Raw genomic sequence first — 22,050 nt, forward strand, 5'->3', positions numbered from 1 at the left:
TTTGCTGAATCACCTGCAAGGATTAAATTTTGGATTCCCAAATTTTTTATTATTCTGATTCCTGTGAGAGCAGCCATTACTTCAGCCTTTGTGGAATCTGCCAAACCAATTGGACCACTAAAAGTCCAGAAAATGTTGCCCCTTTCATCCCTTAAGAGTTCCTCCAATACCAGCTAATCCAGGGTTACCTAAGGCACTTCCATCAAAGTTTAGGGTCATCACTCCTTCACACTGATGGGGTCAGGATGTCTCGAGGATGTTTGATGGAGGTGCGGTAGAAATAGAAAGGGGTAAGCATCTCTATTGAGATCATTGACTGAGAGTCCTTTGAACGGATCTGAGTTCACCGTCCAAAGGTTGCAAAGGTAAGAAATGTCTGAAATTAACTCCTCCAGGGGCCTGAATTTGTTGTCAAAGAGCAGTTTATTTCTTTCATTCCAAACTCCCCACAACACTGCATGTAGCATTGATTGCCAGTAAACTTTACCCCTTTTACTTAAACCTGCCAGCTGTAACCTGCCATTGACGTAGAAAGTCCATAATATGCTTTGGTATAGCCCAGCTGTAACCTGCCAGTTTCAGGAAATGGAACCAAACCTTTTGGGTGAATTTGTAGTGAAGAAAAATGTGATCTGCTGATTCACCTTCATTGAAGCATAAAAAACAAACATGAGGGGAGATGGACAGTCTTCCCAAAAACATTTTTTGCAAGAGATCACAAGTGTTAAATTTTTGGAGACAAGCTTCCCAGACAAAGAAACAAACTTGAGGGGGCGTGGCTACACCAGATCTTCTTAAAAGGAAAGGAGGGATGTTGTTCATCAGCAATCAAAACCTTGAACATAGACTTAGGAGATAATTCGCCAGTGGGGTGCAGGGTCCAGATTCGGGTGTCAGAATAGGAGGGGGAGATGTAGGCTTCTTTAAGGGTCTGAATTAAGTCTATTAATTCAGAAATTTCTGAATCTCTTAGGGGTATTCTGAGTCGAAGGTTTAGGGTGTTCTCAACACTGGTCTAGAAGGCAGGAAGAGTCTAGGGAAAGAGGCTGCAAGGGTCGATTCCCCCCACCAAAGGTCTTTCCAGAATTTTATTTTGGAGCCATTTCTTACTTTATATCTTATAAAAGGAAAGAAAGCAGTGTGGGTGGAGATGATACCTTTCCAAGGGTTTGTGGACTTTATCATGTTCAAATGGAGATTGCTATCCCACCCATTTGCATTTGATCCGTATTTGCTTGAGATGACAGCTGTCCAAAGAGCATTGGGTTCTTTAGGGAACCTCCACAGCCATTTACCTAAGAGAAGACTTTTTCTCTTATAAGTTCCCAATTCCCAAACCACCTTCCTCTTTAGGCTTGCATACTTGTTTCCAACTAAGTGACTTCTCTTTTCCTCACCTCCTTCCCAAAGAAAGTTCCTTTGAAGCTTCTCAATTTGATTTCTGACTTTGGTTGGAATCTGGAAGATTGAAAGGAAGTAGACTGGCAAATTTGCTAAGGAGGCCTTCAAGAGAGTAAGCCTTCCCCCTTTTGAGAGATAACACTTCTTCCAAGATGATAGTTTCTTCTCACATTTCTCCACCACAGGTCTCTAAAAATTGAGAGATTTTGGATTCCCTCCAAGAGGCATCCCTAGATAGGAAATAGGAAGACTCTCCTCTTTACACCCCAACAAAGATTTGAAGCTTTCTAGAAGATCCACTTCCACTGAGTTAAGAGCTACTATAGAACTTTTGCAAAAGTTAACCCTCAAACCAATGATGAGTTCGAAACATTCAATTATCCTTTTAGTGTTTGTGATGTTGGTTATGGAGGCATCCAAGAACAAAATTATGTCATTAGCAAACTGTAAGTGTGAAACGTGAATCTTGTCCCTTCCCACTTTGAATCCTTTCACCAAGTTAAGGAGAGTAGCCTTATTGAAAAGATAGTTAAAGATGTCCATAACCAAAGTGAATAAAATGGGTGAAAGTAGGCAACCTTATTTGAGACCCCTACTAGCCTTAAAGTAGCCTTTCGCTTCACCATTTATCAACACAGAAAACCATGAGGAACCAATGCAACCCTTAATCCACCTGATCCATTCGCTACCGAAGCCTCTCATCTTTAAGCAATATAAAATACAATCCCAATCCACTTTATCATACGCCTTTTCCATATCTAATTTCACTAGGACCCCCGGGTTCCCAGAGGATTTTTTGTCTTCCACACACTCATTTGCAATTAGAATGCTCTCCACAATTTGTCTCCCTTTTACAAAAGCAAATTGGTTTGGGGAAATTAGATCTTCTAGGACTTCTTTGAGTCTTTTGGCCAAGACCTTATCCAGAATTTTATAGATGCTCCCTATCAAACTTATTGGTCTAAAGTCTTTAACTTCCAAGACTCCCCCTTTCTTTGGGATGAGGCAGAGAAAGGTTGAATTTAGGCCTTTGTTAACAATGGCAGAAGAGTGAAAGTCCCTAAAAAAATCCATGAGATCTGACTACTATTTCCCAACACTGCTGGAAGAAAAAGATGGGAAAACCATCCAGTCCTGGAGCCCTATCTCCATCCATAATGAAGACAACCTTTTTAACTTTTTCCTCTTCAAAGCTTCCTTCAAACCAAACCTTCTTTTCAGCTGATAGAGCTGTGCCTTCCCATCTATTCAATGTAAACTGGTTATTACTATCCTTGGAGTAAAGGTTTTTGAAGAAGGAAAGGAAGGCTTCCTTAATTTCCTCAGGATTCTCCACTTCCCTTTGGTTCAATTTCAGCTTAGAGATGAAGTTCTTCCTACTCCTTCCCGAGGCATAAGTGTGAAAGAATCTAGAATTATTATCTCCTTCTTTCAGCTATCTCACTCTTGATCTTTGTCTCCGGTAAATTTCTTCTCTTCTGATCAGTTGTTCCCATTTCTTTCTCAATTATGCTCTTTTACTTTTGTTTAAAATATTAAATGTTACTGCACATTTTCAGAAATATTAATTCAGTGTTCTCGAGTCATCCTTGAGAAACAGAGAATCGAGTCCTCTTCCAACGTTTGTTTCTTTTCAATGAGTCGTTTCAGCTTCCAAGAATAGTTGGTTCCCAAGTTAGCCGATTCGGCTCCCAAGATGAGTTAATGTCTGCTCTGTTCAATGTAAGTCGGTTCACCTTTTACAACAACAAAATTTTCTCTCGATCTACTAAGTCCATTTTCTCATCTTTTTATCTTATATTTTACTGCTTTTTTTTCTGTTACTATCTTTTACAAACCATCAGTGGTATTAGAGCCCGTTCGATCAATCTCTTGGGCGTGATTTCTTCTAAACATAATGAGTGCAAAAGCCATTCGTTCCACCCCTTCTCTACCAATCTTCAATGGAGAAAACTATGACTTCTGGTCCATCAAAATGAAGAGCTATTTTCGGTCACAAAGTTTATGGAGAATGGTTGAGGAAGGATTTTGCATTGCTGAAGATACTTCCACTCTTTTAGCAAATCAAAAGAAGATCTATGAAGAGAATCAGCAAAAGGATTGTCAAGCACTATTCTGTTTGCAACAAGCAATGGCTGAGGAGATATTTCCTCGAATCATGGGCGCATCAACTGCAAAAGAAGCATGGGATACATTGCAGGAGGAGTTTCAAGGATCTATCAAGGTACGCACTGTTAAATTGCAGAAGTTTAGAAGGGATTTTGAAAATCTTAAGATGAAGGATATTGAGACTGCAAAAGATTACTATTCTAGAATAAAAGAAATAGTAAATCAAATGAGAGCCTATGGGGAGACTATTTCTGACAAGAAAATAGTCGAAAAAATTCTAATCTCTTGTATAGAGAGATATGATCCAATAATTTCGGTGATAGAAGAAACAAAGGATCTAGAAAAACTATCACCAACTGAATTGATGGGCTCTCTTGAGACATGAAAATAGGCATGACAGGTAGAATGAAAATTCGGTTGAAGCTTCCTTTTAGTCTAAAGTTAATCTGTGGTCTCATAAAACAAAAGTTGATGGAAGAAAGTCACATGGAAAACCAAAAGAAAATAATGACAAGTATTCTTCATGTGGTATTTGCAAGAAGAGAAATCACTTAGAGAAAGATTGCTGGTTTAAAGGAAAACCATAGTGCCAAAACTGTGAAAAATTTGGTCATGTTGAAAAAGTTTGTAGGTTCAAGAAAACCCATCAAACTAATATTTCAGAAAAGAAAAATGAGGAAAATAATTTTTTTTATGCTTGCCATTTTGCAATAGAAGAGAAAAATGATACTTGGTATCTTGACAGTGGGTGTAGCAACTACATGACTAAAAATTGTTGAAACTGAAGAGAGGAGAGAAGAGGAGACTTGTGTGTTTCGGTAATGAGGGTTCTGAGAAGAATTTTTCGAACAGTCTCTATCTCATCCCTCTAACACTGTTTTATTAGATATTTTTGAGTAATTACAAGGAGGCCCTTAGTTGGGCAGAATTTACAAAGAACTTAAAAAAAATAACTTAACATTGACAGGATGGGCCCAAAATGACAAGAATAATAAACAACCTATGGGCCATTCGGCCCATCTTCTCTACACTCCCCCTCAAGCTGAGCATAGATGTCAATCATGCCAAGCTTGCTGGTATCATGCTGAAGTTTTGCCTTGGGAATGCCTTTGGTAAGAAAATCTGCCAACTGTCCTTCAGATGTGATGAAAGGAAGATACACTTCACTCGAAGAGACCCTTTCCCCAATGAAGTGTCGATCAACTTCAATATGCTTGGTTCTATCATGTTGCACTGGGTTGTGAGTAATGTTGATGGTAGCCTGATTATCACAGTATAACATCATTGGCTTGTCATATTCAACTCCAAGTTCTTCCATCAAAGATTTTAGCCATAATAATTCAGAAACCCCATGTGCCATGGCCCTGTATTCTGCTTCAGCAGAAGACCGAGCAACAACCGATTGTTTCTTGCTTCTCCAAGAAACAACATTACCAGCTACCAAGCTGCAATACCCAGATGTAGATCTTCTGTCATCAATGTTCCCGGCCCAGTCAGCATCGGTGTAAGCTTCAAGTTTCATATGACCATGCTTGGCAAACAGAATACCCTTTCCTGGGGAGCCCTTCAAATAACTTAGGATTCTCTCTGTAGCTGCCAAATGAGTGTCTCGAGGAGCATGCATGAATTGGCTAATGCAACTGACTGCATATGCAATATCTGGCCGAGTCATGCATAGATACAAAAGTTTTCCAAGAAGTCTCTGAAAGATTCCTTTGTCTTCTAACAATGTCCCTTCTGAGGCTGAGAGTTTATGACTCATATCAATAGGAGTAGCAGCTGGTCTAGCACCCATCTTTCCAGTTTCAGAGAGCAAGTCAAGAACATACTTTCTTTGGGAGATAAGAATCCCATCCTTGGATCGAGCCACTTCTATGCCAAGAAAGTATCTCAATTCCCCCAAATCTTTAATCTCAAACTTTGTATGGAGAAAAGATTTTAGATCTTGAATTCCTGAGGCATCATTACCCGTCACTACAATATCATCTACATACACAATGAGGTATACTGCCAGAGGTCCACTCCTCTTCACAAAAAGAGTATGATCGGACTGTGTCTGCACATAACCAAAGTTAACAAGTGTTGTTCTAAATCTCTCAAACCATGCTCTAGGGGACTGTTTTAGTCCATAAAGAGATTTCTTCAGCCTGCATACCTTCCCTTTTATATCAGTTCCATACATCCCTGGAGGAAGAGACATGTAAACCTCCTCATGTAATTGACCATTCAAAAATGCATTCTTCACATCCAATTGATAAAGGGGCCAGTCAAAGTGAGCAGCTAAAGATAGAAAAACCCTCACAGATGTCATCTTGGCAACAGGTGCAAAAGTCTCTAAATAATCAATCCCATATGTCTGTGTATAGCCTTTTGCAACCAGCCTGGCCTTGTACCTTTCAATGGTACCATCAGCTCTGTATTTGATAGTAAAGACCCACTTGCAACCAACAGGATCCTTCCCTTCAGGCAAATCCATCACTTCCCATGTGTCATTCTTGTGTAGGGCATCTATTTCGGATTTCATAGCATCCCTCCATTCTGGAATCTTAAGAGCTTCTGACACAGACTTGGGAATAGGATGAGAAGCAACAGAAGAGAGATAGGCAAAATATGAAGGTGAAAGCAAACTGTAAGAAAGGTGCTTGGAAATGCAGTGTGCAGTGCACTTCCGTTTTCCTTTTCTAACAGCAATGGGAATATCAAGGTCAGGGAAGGATGAATCCAAAGGTGCTGAACCAGTACCTGTTGTCTCTTCTGTGACTGGAAGTGTAGGAGGCTCATGTGTTGTAGGAGAAACAACCTACACATTTCTGGATCTTTGCCTTTGATACACCTTGGGATTGAGGACAGGACGAGGAGGTAGGGTACCAGGACAAGGAGAATGGAATGACTGATCCAACCTTGATTCATTTGAGGGAGAGGCAAACACATCAAGGGACTCAACAGGGACAGGAAGAGGAAGAGCAAACACCTGTGTCAAATTCTCCCCCTGTGGACAATGTCCTTCTGGAGAGCAACCATAAAAAGGGGAAGACTCATCAAAGGTGACATCCATTGAGACATACCGATTGCCAGACTTTGGATCAAAACAGCAATAACCCTTCTGTTTGGGGGAATAACCAAGGAAGAGTACTGGTTCTGAGAAGAGTTTTTCGAACAGTCTCTATCTCAGCTCTCTAACACTGTTTTATTAGATATTTTTGAGTAATTACAAGGAGGCCCTTAGTTGGGCAGAATTTACAAAGAACTTAAAAAAAAATAACTTAACATTGACAGGATGGGCTCAAAATAACAAGAATAATAAACAACCTATGGGCCATTCGGCCCATCTTCTCTACAAAAATGAAAGCATCTTCCATAGTCTTGATAAAATCAAGACAAAAGTCAAAATTGGTAATGGCGACTTCATGGAAGCAACCGACAAAGGCACCATTGTTGACACCAAACAAGGCAAGAAATACATAAATGATGTACTTTTAGTCCCCAATATTGATCAAAATCTACTTAGTGTGGGCCAAATGATAGAAAGAGGTTACTCTCTACATTTTGAGGGAAACTCTTGCACAATCTATGACAAGCAAGACAAATCCCTTGAAATTGCAAAAACAAAAATGACAGAAAATAGATGCTTTCCCATTCAATGGAGAGATGCAAGTTACATAGCAATGCAAGCACAAGTGGACGAGTCGTGGCTATGGCATAAAAGATTCGGACACTTTAATTTCCATGGATTAAGGATTCTTCAGCAGAAGAACATGATGCGTGACCTACCAGCTATCAAGGAGTTCAACAATGTCTGTGAAGGATGTATGCTTGGAAAACAACATTGACATCCCTTTCCATCCGGCAAAGCTTGGAGAGCCAAAGAGCCATTGGAGTTAATCCATACAGATGTTTGTGGTCCAATGTGTACTCCATCAAATAGTCAAAACAGGTATTTCATCCTCTTCATTGATGATTATTCTAGAATGACATGGGTTTATTTCTTGCGAGAAAAATCGCAGGTTTTTGATATTTTTAAAAAATTCAAAGCTAGTGTTGAGAAGCAAAGTGGTCACAACATCAAGACCATAAGAAGTGATAGAGGCAAAGAATATACCTCTAATGAATTCAACAAGTTCTGTGAAGATGAAGGCATGGAGCATCAACTCACAGTCGGGTACGCTCCATAACAAAACGGGGTATTTGAAAGAAAGAACAGAACAGTTATGGAGACAACAAGAGCCATGCTCACGGAAAAGGATCTTCCCAAAATTTTCTGGGTAGAGGCAGTAAGCACTGCTGTCTATCTGCTCAACAGATATCCTACTAAAGTTGTGCAAGATAGGACACCAATTGAAGCTTGGAGTGGGCAAAAGCCATCAGCAAAGCATCTCAGAGTTTTCGGATGCATGTGCTACGCACATGTCCCACAAGAGAAAAGAGGCAAACTGGATGAGAAAACTGAGAAAGGAATTTTCTTAGGCTATAGCACTCAATCAAAAGGTATCGAGTCTATAGCTTAAGGAAAGAAAAACTCATAATCAGTCGAGACATAAGCTTTGACGAGGATGCTACATACAATTGGGAGACAAAAGAAGTTGAAAGAAAGACTATCAACTTGCCTCTATTACCAAGTCAAAGAATTGAAGAAGATCATGATCAAATCAGCTCGCCAACACAATTAGAACTAGAACAAGCTTCACAGTCTACTCCGGACTCACCACCAAGGCGAACTAAATCCTTAACAGAAATATATGAGACATGCAACTTGGTGATCATAGAACCAAAAAGCTTTGAAGAAGCTTTTAAGGAAGAAAAATGGAGAAAAGCTATGAATGAAGAGATAAAAATGATTAAAAAAAATGAGACTTGGGAGCTTGTGGATCGTCCACAAGACAAAGACACTATTGGAGTTAAGTGGGTCTACAAGACAAAGCTTAACTCAGATGGCTCAATCCAGAAGCTTAAAGCAAGGCTAGTTGCCAAAGGATACTCACAACAATACAGTATCGACTACAATGAGACATTTGTTCCAATTGCTCGCCTTGACACAATCAGGGCATTGATAGCACTAGCTGCACAGAAGAAACGAAAAACTTTTCAACTTGATGTAAAATCTGCATTCCTCAATGGCTATCTTAAGGAGGAAATCTATGTGGAGCAACCTCAAGGGTTCGTGGTGCAAGAACAAGAAGACAAAGTTCTCAGATTAAAGAAGGCACTATATGGCTTAAAACAAGCTCCACGAGCTTGGTACAACAGAATCGACAATTACTTCTTGGAGCAAGGATTCAAGAGGAGCTATAGTGAGCCAATACTCTACATCAAGACTCAAGGTACAAATGACACTCTCATTGTTTCTTTATATGTTGATGATCTCATTTATACTAGAAATAATGAGAAGATGGTCAAGAAGTTTAAAGAAGACATGATGAAGATTTTTGAGATGACTGATTTAGGCCTAATGCACTACTTTCTTGGAATTGAAATAACTCAAGAAGAAGATGGGACATTCATCTCACAAAAGAAGTATACAGAAACTTTTTTGAAGAAATTCAAAATGGAGGGGTGCAAAACAGTCTCCATTCCATTAGACAACACTAAAGCATTCAAAAAGGAAGATGGCTCACCAAAGGCAAATGAATCACAATTTCGAAGTATGATTGGAAGTCTTCTCTATTTAACTACTACAAGACCAGATATCATGTATGCAGTTAGTCTACTATCAAGATTCATGCAGAACCCAAGTCAAGTTCATCATGGAGCAGCTAAAAGAATACTAAGGTATTTGCAAGGAACAAAGAGCTATGGAATTTGGTACAGAGTCACACATGAGTCTAAGCTCATTGGCTACACCGACAGTGACTAGGCAGGTTCGGTAGATGACATGAAAAGTACATCTGGTAATGCTTTCACACTTGGATCAGGGATATTTTCTTGGGCTTCAAAGAAGCAAGCAACTGTTGCCCAATCATCAACTGAAGCAGAATATATTGCAGTAGCCATAACAACGTGCCAGGCTATATGGCTCAAAAGGATATTTGATGACATGGGAGAACCACAAGTTAGTGCTATTGAAATCTACTGCGACAGCAAATCTGCTATTGCAATGGCAAAGAATCCCATATTTCAGAGCAGAACCAAACATATCGGCATCAAGTATCACTTTATCAGAGAAGCAGAAGGAAACAAAGAAATAGAGCTCAGACATTGCAAAACTGAAGAACAGCTAGCTGATATATTCACAAAGGCTCTACCAAAAGGCAAGTTCGAATTGTTACGAGACATGATTGGTGTTGCTGAAATGTGCACCAAGGAGGAGTATTAAATGCTGCTGCACATTTTCAGAAATATTAATTCAGTGTTCTCGAGTCATCCTTGAGAAACAGAAAATTGAGTCCTCTTCCAATGTAAAGCTACTTCCAATGTTCGTTTCTTTTCAATATGAGTCGTTTCAGCTTCCAAGAATAGTTGGTTCCCAAGTTAGCTGATTCGGCTCCCAAGATGAGTTAATGTCTGCTCTGTTCAATGTAAGTCGGTTCACCTTCAACCGACTCCATCCATTATAAATACCTCCCTCATGTACTGGTTCGAATACCAGAGAGAAACAATACAATACAGCAACAGAATTTTCTCTCGATCTACTAAGTCCATTTTCTCATCTTTTTATCTTATATTTTACTGCTTTTTTTCTGTTACTATCTTTTACAAACCATCATAAAACATCAAGGGTCCCATTTTCCTCTCTTCCCAAGCTTTCAGGTTTCTCTTTAGAGCTCTTAATTTTTGTAGAAGCCTGAAACCAGCCCAACCCTCTACTTTGCAATCTTCCCACCATGCTACAACCTTTTTGTTGAAATCTTTGTGAGATAACCAGAATTTTTCCAGTCTAAAAGGGGTCTTTCTTTTGATAATTATTTCAGTGTTCAGCAAGATAGGCCAGTGATCTGAGGTACATCTTGGGCAAAATTCTTCGCAAAGGTTGGGGAATCTCTCCAGCCATTCCTGAGAAAGCAGAAATCTATCAAATCTGCAACTTATGACATTTTCTTGCATATTTGACCAGGTGAAGAGTCCATTAGTAAGGGGGAGGTTGCACAAGTTATGTCTGGAACAAATTTAGATAAGTTCCTCATACTTCTGGTTGGGGCTCTACCATTGGAGTGTTCCAGACTGAATCTGGTGACGTTGAAGTCACCAGCTAAACACCACGAGATATCTTCCTCTTCATGCAGGGAATCCAATTCTTCCCAAAGCTCTCTCTCAGAAGGAGAGTTGGGGCCATACACTTCGGTAAGAATCCAGCTGAACCCATCTAAAATATTTGTGACCAAAACCGAGACTGAGAATTCACCTTTGTCTATCTCCAAACCTGAGATTTCGTCTTCCTTCCATGCTAGGATGATTCCACCAGCAGATCTCACCGCTGGAACAGCAGTCCATTTTCTACCCCTTATTCCCCAAATGGCTTTCATGAGTTTTCTGTCAATAACTTCCTTTTTTGATTCTTGAAGAATAATTATGTCTGGGTTTTCTCTTTTCAAAGTTTCTTTCACTAAGCTTCTTTTAATATGCTCTCCCAAACCCCCAACATTCCAGCTTAATACCTTCATTGAGTCACTCTAAGAGAATTCCCCTTGTTTGTCCTACTTCCATCTGAGGTGCGATCCATTAATCCCCATTGAAGCCTCTTTACTTCTTTTTTTGGGACCTTTTTTTCTACTTTTCTCCTGAATCTTACCGGATTTGGTCTTCTCTTTCTCGAAAGTTCTCTGTTTTTCATCTTCTTCATCTCTTCTTTCAATTCCCAAGGCTTCAGCTATGTTAACATTTCCCATATTCTCCACCGCCTTCCTACCAATGCTTGATGGAGCAGCTGCCTAAGAAACTTTCTGCTTTGGGTGGGATGACAATTCATTTGAACCTGAGAAAAGAGATGGAGATAAAAGACGATGAGAGATAGAAGAGGTAACAGGAGGTTGAAAGTTAGATACAGAAGAATGATGGGCGGAGTATCTCCCTGAATATGGATTAGGATTTTGGCAAGAGATAGGAGAGAGGGTTGGTGAATCTCTTCCTTGTCTGCGAACAAAGGAGTCTGATTCTGAAATTGCTCCATAGTCTGGATCAATCAAATGAGTCTGCTCGAGTATCTCTACACTAGCCCAAAACTCTTTCCCAGCGAACAAATCTTTTTCCCTTTCAAGAGCTAACTCTCGAGGGTCTAATTCTGCTTCTGTTGCATACAAGCTAAGGTCTTCCTTTGTATCATCTTCTTCACTGGCAGAAGGGAAATCCGAACTCACAGAAGGAGTTGGAGCCTTGAAGACGTTTCCAGTATGTTGGCCTGAGCTGGGGGGAGTTTCCAGAATGGACTGGCCAGAGGAGGGGGTTGCTGGTGGGCTTGAGGTGTTTGCGTCGAAAACCTTATGTGGACCTTGTGTTTGAAAGGGTCTGCCCAAAATTTCAAATCGGTGAAGGTTCAGTCTTGGAAAATCGGGGTGGGGGCGTATTTTGAAATTTGAAAAGTTTCTTCAAAGGGGGGTTGTGACTGTCCACCTTTCTTGCTTCTTTTAGGATCTTCAAGAACTTTAGGTTTAATGGGGAAAGAAGGCTCCTGCGCTGCTGCTCGGATTCCCGCCAGGCCGCCACCGACTTTTCTTCTCCCCTACAAAACCTCTAGTCCGATCCGGTTTTGGAGCTGCTAAGGTAGAATTGCCACGTGGATATGTGTCGTTAGAGCGAGTCAGCTCGGAGTGAGAGGAAGGTGGCTCGTTCATCTTCTCTACCTCCACTGAGAGGTAGAACCACACCTTTCTGTCCTGAACGGGGTTTGCTCGAGGGATAGCATGAATACCGCGGTTTTTCACCTTAATTCTGGTGAAGCTTATCTCAGAGAGGTTTAGAGTTCTAGGGTCTATTTCTTCAAGGCCTCCGCAAAGGTCTCCTATCAGGGAGAAAGTTTCCTTCGTCCAGAGGTGGAAGGGTAAACCTCTTAGCTTTAGCTAGCCTCCGAAGCTCAATTGTTCTGGGACTGCATTTATCTTTGGCCACCAGCGCTCTATTTGAACCCAGCCACCGAAGACAAAAAATGATTTAATCTTGGTCCAGGATAAGATCAGATCTTCTGAAGGGGCAAAACCCACTGCTTTGTTTTGTTCAAAAGGGCACAGTTTCAGTAAATATTTTGAGTGTAGATTCGCGGACAATCCTAACTCATCTTCTTTCCAGTTCAACGAAGGTGGTTTCGAGCATACAAAGGCTAACTTCCAGTTTCCGAAAGGTTTATCTTGATGGACAATAGACAGGAATGCAGAACCTCCAGTCTTAATTATCCTACTTTTGGCTTCAAACGAGGGGAAGAGATCTTGCGTTAAGTTTACAGGACAGGGGTTCACTTTGGGAGGACAAGCACAATCCAAAAACTGGATGAAAGAATTCCAACCTCCAGTTTCTGCTTCTTCTGGGATGCATATAGTCCTTACTTTGTCTGATTTTTTCCATCTACTAAGACGAATGAATCTCCCCCATGTATTTTCTTTAAGCTGTAGGCATAGGATTCTTCCTTTGTTGACCCTCTTACGGTCTGCTAAATGTTTTCGCTTGTTTTCCAAAGCTTCCTGAATGTAAGTTCTGGTCCAGAGAACATCCTCTTGAGACAGGACTATTTGTGCCCACGCTCCCATGCCCCTTTCCATTAATGCAAGACCATCTCCATGGTTGAGACTTCGTTTGATTTCAGAGGATTTTGATCCGACTATCATGAATCTCCTTTCCATCTCCCAGCTTTCAGAAACTACTTACCTTGGGTTTTTCTTGCTTTGAGAATTGTCGCCATTAATGCAAGATCATCTCCATGGTTGAGACTTCGTTTAATTTCAGAGGATTTTGATCCGACTATCACGAAACTCCTTTCCATCTCCCAGCTTTCAGAAACTACTTACCTTTAGGTTTTTCTTGCTTTGAGAATTGTTGCCGGTTGCCGGTGTTAACAATCTCCGGTTATGTTCTTCATTTTACAGTTGCTGGTTGATAAATGATAACAAGGTTTCAGATCTTTATGGGAACCCATAAAATCATCTGGACATATTGGTTGTTTATTGATGGTCTGCCCATATACCACGTCAAATGACAAGTTGGTACACTATTGTGGACTTGGTGGTGAGGTACAGAATACAGTTTTATAAATATAAGTCACCACTTTGTTTGTTGTTGGATCATGATGATGAAGAACAGAGCAGACTTGCTGTGAGAATGATGTTATGTTTTTGTTATCATCCATTTTTTTCTGCCTCATAACACCCTTTAATAGACAGATATTAGAAAGTGACAGGGCATGATTTATTGCTAAATCATTGAATCACAATTCTTTGTCTAATATCATAGCAAATTATATTATCGAAAATGCATGTTGCGGTGCTACCTGTGATGAAATGATTCCACTGTGGTCTTCCAGTGAATTTTGAAGTGCAAAGTTCACCATCTAGCTGTTCTCAAGTTATAACTGAAGATAGCACTGGGTAAGTCGAACATTTCAAGAAATAAACTCTAATTTTTTTAGTAACTGGAATGGCTTTCTTAGATGAGCACATTATGGGTTACAAATCCTCCAAAAGCTAGAAAAAACAATTTCAATTTGTGGCATCTTGTTATTCTCAGTTCTTGACTTGCTAACTTTTATTTAAGCAATCATTTTATATTTATTCTTATGTTTTGTTACTCTGTAACCTGCAGGTTTTGAACGTCCTTTTAATCATGAATGGCCAATTGCTTAAGATTTTACTGATGTAGACCTTGAAATGATATAGTTTATGGTTCATGGCCCGGTTATATAAAAGGTAATCAACATCTATTAAACTGAAAAACATACATACAATTTACCTGGGGTTGGAACTTATCCACTTATGTCATATGCATATTTTTGTTTATTCACAAATAAAATTTGTATCCTTAATTTTGGATTGGTTAGAATTATCTAACTTGGCCAAGGTTGACATCCCATGCAGTGAAACTGCTACCAAATGTTGTGCCCCCTAATGTAAGTTGGTGTTACCAGTGCTGTCACTATTAGGGAGCTGAAGTCCAAGACTCCATTTCATGTGAATACTTATAGTAGGTCTTTGTTAGTAAGACCAAAAAATACGAGACCAGGGGCTTTCGTGGTTAGATGGATGATGACAATTTCTCCAGTTCCAATCCTGTGTATCAGGATCTTTGAGGCCGTAACATAATTGTTGATAAAACGTAGTACATCTGCAGTGACAATGGTTGAACCACAAATTAATTCAGGAAAATAAGGAATTGCCCTGAGATAGGTCATCCATAAAATTATTCTATCCTGCTTTTGTACTTAGTTCTTTTGTTCTTTTAATAGAGAAATGCTGAAACTATGGCGTTTTATTTTGGTATGTGTTCCTTAATTAGCAGTTTCTCAATTAGTACAAACTTAACAATTTAACTATCTAACAGTTGCAATCCTTTAAAAGTAGTACTACTATAATTATTTAATCACCTAACCTCATTTGCATGTTGATTATGCAAATTTCCTTTTTGACCTTTTGCTCCTTTAATTTCCTTTCTCTTGATCAATTCACAGTCTCACACCACCTAATGACGGCCACAGGCTCACAGCCCTCTTTTTCGTTAGCCACAAAATGTTTTATTTCTCTTGTTCATTGTCAATATCCTTGTTAAAGTTCAGACCTGCACTAGAATTCTGTTAAAACTAGAGGAAGATTAGAGGAGAGAAGAAGAGAAGAAAAGAAAGGTGAAGAAGAAAACTGGTTCGAACAGGAGAGAAAAAAAACCACTCTCTTTAGTTGGCCAGGTTATATTTATATGTTTCAATTAGAATAAAACAAAAAGATTATTATGTCCCTACTTAAGTATGGGACACATCATTTAACATAAACATTACACATCAGCTTAAACAGAAATAAAAGGAGTAAACTACCCCTATACAGTCGATACTAATAAATCCCAAGAAACAGAACCCTGTTTTTCACACAAAAAAAAAAAAGAAGAAAAAGGTAGCATACTTTCCCCACTTCAAAGATGATTTCCCTTTTACTCGGATGAAATTAGCACCTTCTCATTTGTTTTTGGATCGTATTTTGGAGAGTTATTCTGAGAAGGGAAGGCAAAGTAATTAGTAACTACAACTATAACTGAATTCACTATCAGTTGGAGAATATTATGTTTACCCATATCTCATAATAGTAATGTATGTTTAGGGGGATTTGCAATATTCCCTAATTTGTAATTTTATATAAGTTTGATAATTTATTGTTAGGACCATCTCTTTTCAGGAATTCTAGGTCATCAGATGACTAAGGAGCATGGATTGAAGATTTATTTTTGAACATGAATTGAAGTTTTTCTTCCTTTTTTATGGTAAGTTAACATGGGTTGAAGATGAGCGAATTGTTTGAACAACGGCTTTATATGCATTATATATTGCTTTCTTAATCTTTTTTTCTCTCAATTAATGTAACAGAATCCCTAGATCTCTTCAATTGTCAACCGTTTTGGAAGACTTCAGGGGTGTTTGGCTTGAGTTTGAGAACCAGCATTTGAAATTTTGAATGGGTCGGGCTTGTCCAATATAGCATGAGTATGACCAGATAGAGAGAGAGAGAGAAATGATCTGTGACCCCCTGTAACTCAACAGTTAACACATGTTTAGGTATTCGAGCACAGTTCTCAGAGTCTCAATGGTAGCAGCACCAATAGGTATCCGAACACCCGGGTTTCTAGGTCTACGAATAGGGGTGCAATTTGGGCAGGCCCAATTCGAGTCCGAACTGGCTTAGTCTGGAATTTTATATGGGTTGGGTTTGGATTTTCGATCCTCAGGCTGGGCTTGTGTTCAAGAAGTCTGTGTTTTTTTATTTTTTGGGCTGGGTTCGGGCTTTGCCCTTGAGTAGCCTGAATTCAATCCAAGCCTAGTCCAATTATATACATTTATACGTACATATGTGTATATATGTAAATGTTGCATACATATTTACATATATATAGATACATATTTGTATACATATTTTACATATATATTTACATGTATACATAAATATATGTATATATATTTGTGTAAATACATTTGTATATGTATAATTTTAGAGTTGATTCATCGACTAACCCGAGCTTAGCCTGGTCCCGAGCCCAACCCAAATACATCAAATTACAGTGCGGGTTAGGCTCGAATTGAAAAAATCAGACTTGATCTCGAGCTCAGACGTTAAGCCCAAATTTTAGTGCCATGCCTGGATTAACCATAAATCCAGTCCAACCTGCCTTGCACTCTTATCCATGAACTTTGGACCCTGTGATAATTATATCCAACTCGGATCCATTTAAATTAGATAAGATAAGAGGAAATAAATAAATCTACATTTCCCCACTTTTATAATTAGTTTATGCATGTAACAAAGATTATATTTTATTGATTTTAATAAGATTTTGCCAATGTTTATATAATCATTAACTGATTACCATATGACCTGAGACCTAATTCGATAAGACCCAGAACCAATGCATACAGTAGGTTGGGATATACATGGATCCAGTCCAGACCGAACCTTTTTGACACCCTCACACCCCTATGGACTATAGAGATTAATTGGATGGGAAATCATGTTGTTTTATGAACACAACTGGTTTATGGAGAAAAGGTTCCATTAGAATTCTCAGAAAGCTTTGGAAACAAGACAAATTGAAGGGTAAGGATCATTTGATCATGCTGAACAGAGATATCCATTTTTAGGTGGGATGATCCATCCGGGGTCTGCCATTATTTATTTGTCTTGGCCAGATATGGGCCAACTTTGAATTTAATAGCTTTTGGACTTTAGACGGCCCAAGTCCTGGCCCTACGCATCACAAAGACCAAAACCATAAACATCTCTCACTCTGTTAAGGAGAACACGGAATACTTTTTCTCTCTCTCTCTCCCAATGCAATTGTATGAATACGCATGTCCCGAACCACCTTTGACTCGAGAAGAAATCAGCATGATATTCAAAAGAAAAAAAAAGAAAAAGTCCAACTCCAACACCCAACCGTTCCATAAATGTGGCTTCTTAGGTGGTTTAAAGCTAAACATCCGGTTAGGTAGAAATTTAGATCTATTTCTTATGATGTTTTTATCAATTTCTCAAATCTCCCTTGAAGTTAGGTAATTGCAATCATCTCTTTTGAATTTTCTGACATAGTTTCAAGTAAACCTCTTTTATGAAAATCATCTAACAATAGTCACAAAAATGTCCAAACTACTTATGAAATTACTTCTGAGGCTGGTTTCTACAAAAAAAGAAAAAAAAAAACAATATAAATTTTATATGCAACAAAAATTAGAGAACTAAAGTTGCAGCTTTCCTTTTGAACGATTGATATGAAGGGAAAATTTGAAAAAAATAAATCAATTTTAGAAAAGGAGATTGGAAGGGTTTGGGGCATCGATTCATGTGAAGAGAAAAATTAGAAAATAAACATTTTGGTCAAAAGTTAATGTATGGGTATTTTGGACATTATCATGCCTCTTTTTAGAGAATTCTAACAAAAGGAGTTTACTTGCAATTATGTCATAAAGTTAAGAAGAGGTGACTACAATTAGCTCAAGGGAGATTTTAGCAATTTACCCATATTCTTTTGGATAAATTATAAATTACAAATTACCACCTTGTACTTTGGAGATAACGATATTTAGCCATTTTTAACTTTTATTTGTAATAGAAACCCTCTGAACTTTGAATTCCAACATTTTGCCTTCAATGTTATTACTTATTATTTCATTGATTAACTTCAAAAAAAAAATCACATTTAACTGCTTGTTAAACATTCTTAAATATTCAAACTACACTTTCTTTAAATTATGGGGGCTATATTGTTATTTTCCTTATATATTTTTATAAATATATAGTTGGGCGTGTAGGGGTGTATTTGAGCCGAGCCAAGTCGAATATCTAGCTATTTGAGCTCGACTCACTAATAGACTATCAGGCTCAAACTCGATTCGAGCTAGAGACTTGAGCTTGAATTTGGCTCGAGTTTGAGTGTAAATTAAATGTTTTATAAGATAAAAATATGTATATAAAAATTATTTTTTATTTAATAAAAAATTAAGAATTACAAAAAAAAAATAATTATTATATATATAAATTAAAATTATAATATATATATATATATATATGTATGTTTGTATGTATACATATACATATAAAAGCTCGATTAGACTTGTAAGCCTCACGAACGGAGCTTTATTACCTCGATTAATAAACGGGTCTATATACTAAATTCGAATTTAGTTCAAATCTCAATTTACACCTAGCCAAACTGAACTTTTTATGAATTGAGGTCAAATAACATGTGAAAAACTCGGCTCATATGGCCACCCCCGACGATTAAAACAATTTGACCAATCAGACCAACGACTGAAAACAATAGATACCAGAGGCAAGCCTCATAAATACCAGAACCCAGAGGCAAGTCTGATAAGTTCTCGTGTCATAATGAATGGCGTATTATTTTGGGAATCACGTGTATGCCTTTTTTCTAATGAGGCTTGTTATAAACTTATGATTCATATGGAAATTTGTCATTTTATCATTTGAAGCAATCACGTGTATGCCACTGCCCAACGTAAATGTAAATACAGAGGGTAAAATATGTAAATTTTACCTTTCCATCGATCGTACGGTTAGACTTCGATATTTTGTTCGTTAGATGAGAAGAAACGAGAAATCAGAAATGTCATCTCCTTTCTATCCCGTTCTTTTTTTTTTTTACAAGGGGAAGCAAAGTCCTAAAATCCAAATTCCAGTAGCCGCACAAAGCCAAAGCCCTCCAAAGCCTATCTCTTTATCTCTCTCTGTCGCTCTCTTGCTTTATCATCACATCTTCGTGCTGTTGTCTTTGGTAGAGATTAGGTTCTCAGACCCAAGCGCAGTTGGCTCCCACCACTCCATCCAGATTGCAAGGATCCATCTTTCTCCTCTTTTGCTTCAAAACTTGTTTTTGTAGTCATAATACATTAACGATACATAATACAAGGCTTGTCAACTCGTGTATTCGACCAATTCGACCTTTAACTTTATTTCTTATCTACCCTCGTCTCTCTGTTGCATCTTCTTAAAGGCAGAGAAGTATGGAGTTTTTATATAATCAGCTCGCTAAGGCTTCCTGTAAGGAGTCTCTTAAAGTTCTAGAGGCTGATATACAGCACGCCAATGCTTTGTGAGTTTTCATCTCCTCTCTTCCTCTCGTTATTTATTCTGTTTTATTTATCATTCTTCTAATTCGCTTATTTGTTTCATTTACGTTGATCATTTATTTATGTTTCCGAGGAGTATATATATATATATATAGTGTGTGTGTGTGTGTGTGTGAGAGAGAGAGAGAGAGAGAGAGATTTTATGCATGTTTATATAATGGGTTAGTGAGTTTTGCTATTTCTGCATTTTGTTGATGTTTCCCTGCAATTCCTCAGACCTTCCTCGTAATTTACATTTTGAAATCAATGAATTGATGGCATTTTAGAAAAGGAACCACCAACTTAGGATTCCAGTAAGCATAAAATCAAATTAATGAGACTGGAATAAGAAATTGTGGGTTTTCTTCGTGGGCTATTTTCTTGCATGTTGTGATTATAGTTGATAGACAGTTATGTGACTTCCGTCAAATTGACTTTTTTTTTCTTGAATGATTCTGGTTTGCAGAGCAGCTTCTATTCCCAGGGGAAAAGGTGGTGCATGTCTTCAGATGAAATTGGCTTACAATCGCTTGACGCCTATATTTCTACTTTTGCTTCAATGGATGGATTCTTCCTGTACCTGTCTACTCCCAAGATATCTCAACCTTTTCCACATACTTGTATATAAGGTTGGTTGCTACTTTTTCCTGTTCAATTAAGGCATCTCATGCATATGAGATGTGATGGCTAAATTGATCTTGGTTGCCATTTTTCTTCTCTCTCTCTCTCTTTTATATGGGATGTTAAGCAATGTTGTATAAAGATAAGTTGTTCCTGTTTTGTGTTGGTTTCTGTAATGATTGCACAGGTTTATGCAGATGGTCGATCAAAAATTGCTTCACATGGAAGGAAAGCGACAATTAGGGAATTCTATGGTCTGTAAACAGTGCCCACTTTTTATTTTCCTAATATCTTAATGATTACATTGAGGTTTGAACTGTTTTAGTTATCTTTACTGCCTTCTCATGTCTAACCAAAACCGACTTGCAGCTGTTATATTACCCTCTCTTCAACAGCTCCATGATAAGTCAGTTGAGTTGGACATAACTCAAGAAAAGAGTTCTGGTATGGAAATATTTTTAAGGAAGGTGGAAGAGAGGAGAAAGCTATCGGATGTGGATTTAGAGAGAGAAGATGAATGTGGGATTTGCATGGAGCTATGTACTAAAGTTCTCCTGCCTAGTTGTTGCCATGCAATGTGCATAAACTGCTACCATGACTGGTAAACATTATGTCCTTGTTTCAGTTTTTTTTTTTTTTTTTCAATTTCAAATGAATTGCATTTTTTCTTCATTGTTTCTGTTACCATAAAACATTACAGGAATACAAGGTCAGAGTCCTGCCCTTTTTGTCGGGGAAGCATAAAGAGAGTCAAGTCAGGAGACTTGTGGGTTCTCACTAGTCATGGTGATGTGGCTGACAAAGAGATGGTAGCCATGGAGGACCTGTTGCGCTTCTACCTCTATATCAATCAGCTTCCAAAAGATATTCCAGACACCCTTTTCTTAGTGTATTATGAGTACCTAATCTGATCAAGGAGAGGCCAGAAGCATGATGTACAGAAAGTGCCTCACCTGATCAGTGGGAGATGGGAAGAATGATGTACAGAAACAAAAAAGGAAAAAAGGCAACCATATAATGTAAATATAGTCTGGTGAAAGTATGACTCTTCCTCTTTTCATTATAATTTAATGAAATTCATTTCTGCTGATTGTCAAAACAAAGTGTAAATAGAGTCGGTTGAGGGAAAATTCCATAGTTTCTTAAGATCCCAACCAACTTTATTCTTGTTTACCATCCTCATCCAAAGGGTTCAAAACAGAGTGAATAACAAATTTCTCATTTATGGAACTTGAATTCTGCATTTTTCTTCTTTCCACCTGAAATTGCATGAGAAAGCACATAAAGGTATTTGGGTCTGTGATTCCATTTCATACATTGTATTTGAAGTCCACCTTCACTAACCTACTGATCTTTAACACAAATTGGATGTTTTTAACCTTTGGAATGGTTACATTCTGAGAATGACACTGATACAGCATATGTATTACTTTTCTTAATTTCGCAGGCATGTCATGATAGTTTTTATCTTAAGTGGCACAGATTTTGTTTTTCTTGATAAAGTTACAATCTTGGCTTGCTACCTTGAAAGAAAACATAATTACATAAGTTAATTCTTGCTTGGAAACAAAATGCTGTTGATATGTTAATTCACTAATTAATCAATGGTTTGAGCTACCATGGAAACAAGATACTGTCATATTGGTAACCTGGACAGTAACACAACTGATGCTGATTTCAAATAGGGAGGA

At 38.2% G+C, this 22,050-nt stretch overlaps 2 protein-coding genes across 2 annotated transcripts in view; both read left to right on the forward strand.

The window, feature by feature from the left end:
- LOC148862600 (putative LRR receptor-like serine/threonine-protein kinase At1g67720) overlaps positions 1–15,944 on the forward strand; it is a 37,884-nt gene extending 21,940 nt beyond the window's left edge. Inside the window, exons 9-10 of the mRNA XM_088974282.1 lie at positions 14,227–14,330; positions 15,801–15,944. Of these exons, the coding sequence (XP_088830408.1) occupies positions 14,227–14,283 (57 nt within the window). The 3' untranslated portion in view covers positions 14,284–14,330; positions 15,801–15,944. The remainder of the gene's footprint in view (positions 1–14,226; positions 14,331–15,800) is intronic.
- Positions 15,945–19,229: 3,285 nt separating this feature from the next.
- Positions 19,230–21,462, forward strand: LOC148862601 (E3 ubiquitin-protein ligase AIRP2-like). The gene is made up of 5 exons (XM_088974889.1): positions 19,230–19,722; positions 20,205–20,367; positions 20,547–20,613; positions 20,729–20,960; positions 21,060–21,462. Exons 1-5 carry the CDS (start codon positions 19,634–19,636, stop codon positions 21,268–21,270), a joined length of 762 nt encoding a protein of 253 aa, XP_088831015.1. The 5' UTR covers positions 19,230–19,633; the 3' UTR covers positions 21,271–21,462.
- Positions 21,463–22,050: the final 588 nt, after the last annotated feature.

Source organism: Nelumbo lutea, chromosome 3 (assembly GCF_056320005.1).
Source record: "Nelumbo lutea isolate HS-2025 chromosome 3, American lotus-T2T, whole genome shotgun sequence".
NCBI classification, from domain to species: domain Eukaryota; kingdom Viridiplantae; phylum Streptophyta; class Magnoliopsida; order Proteales; family Nelumbonaceae; genus Nelumbo; species Nelumbo lutea.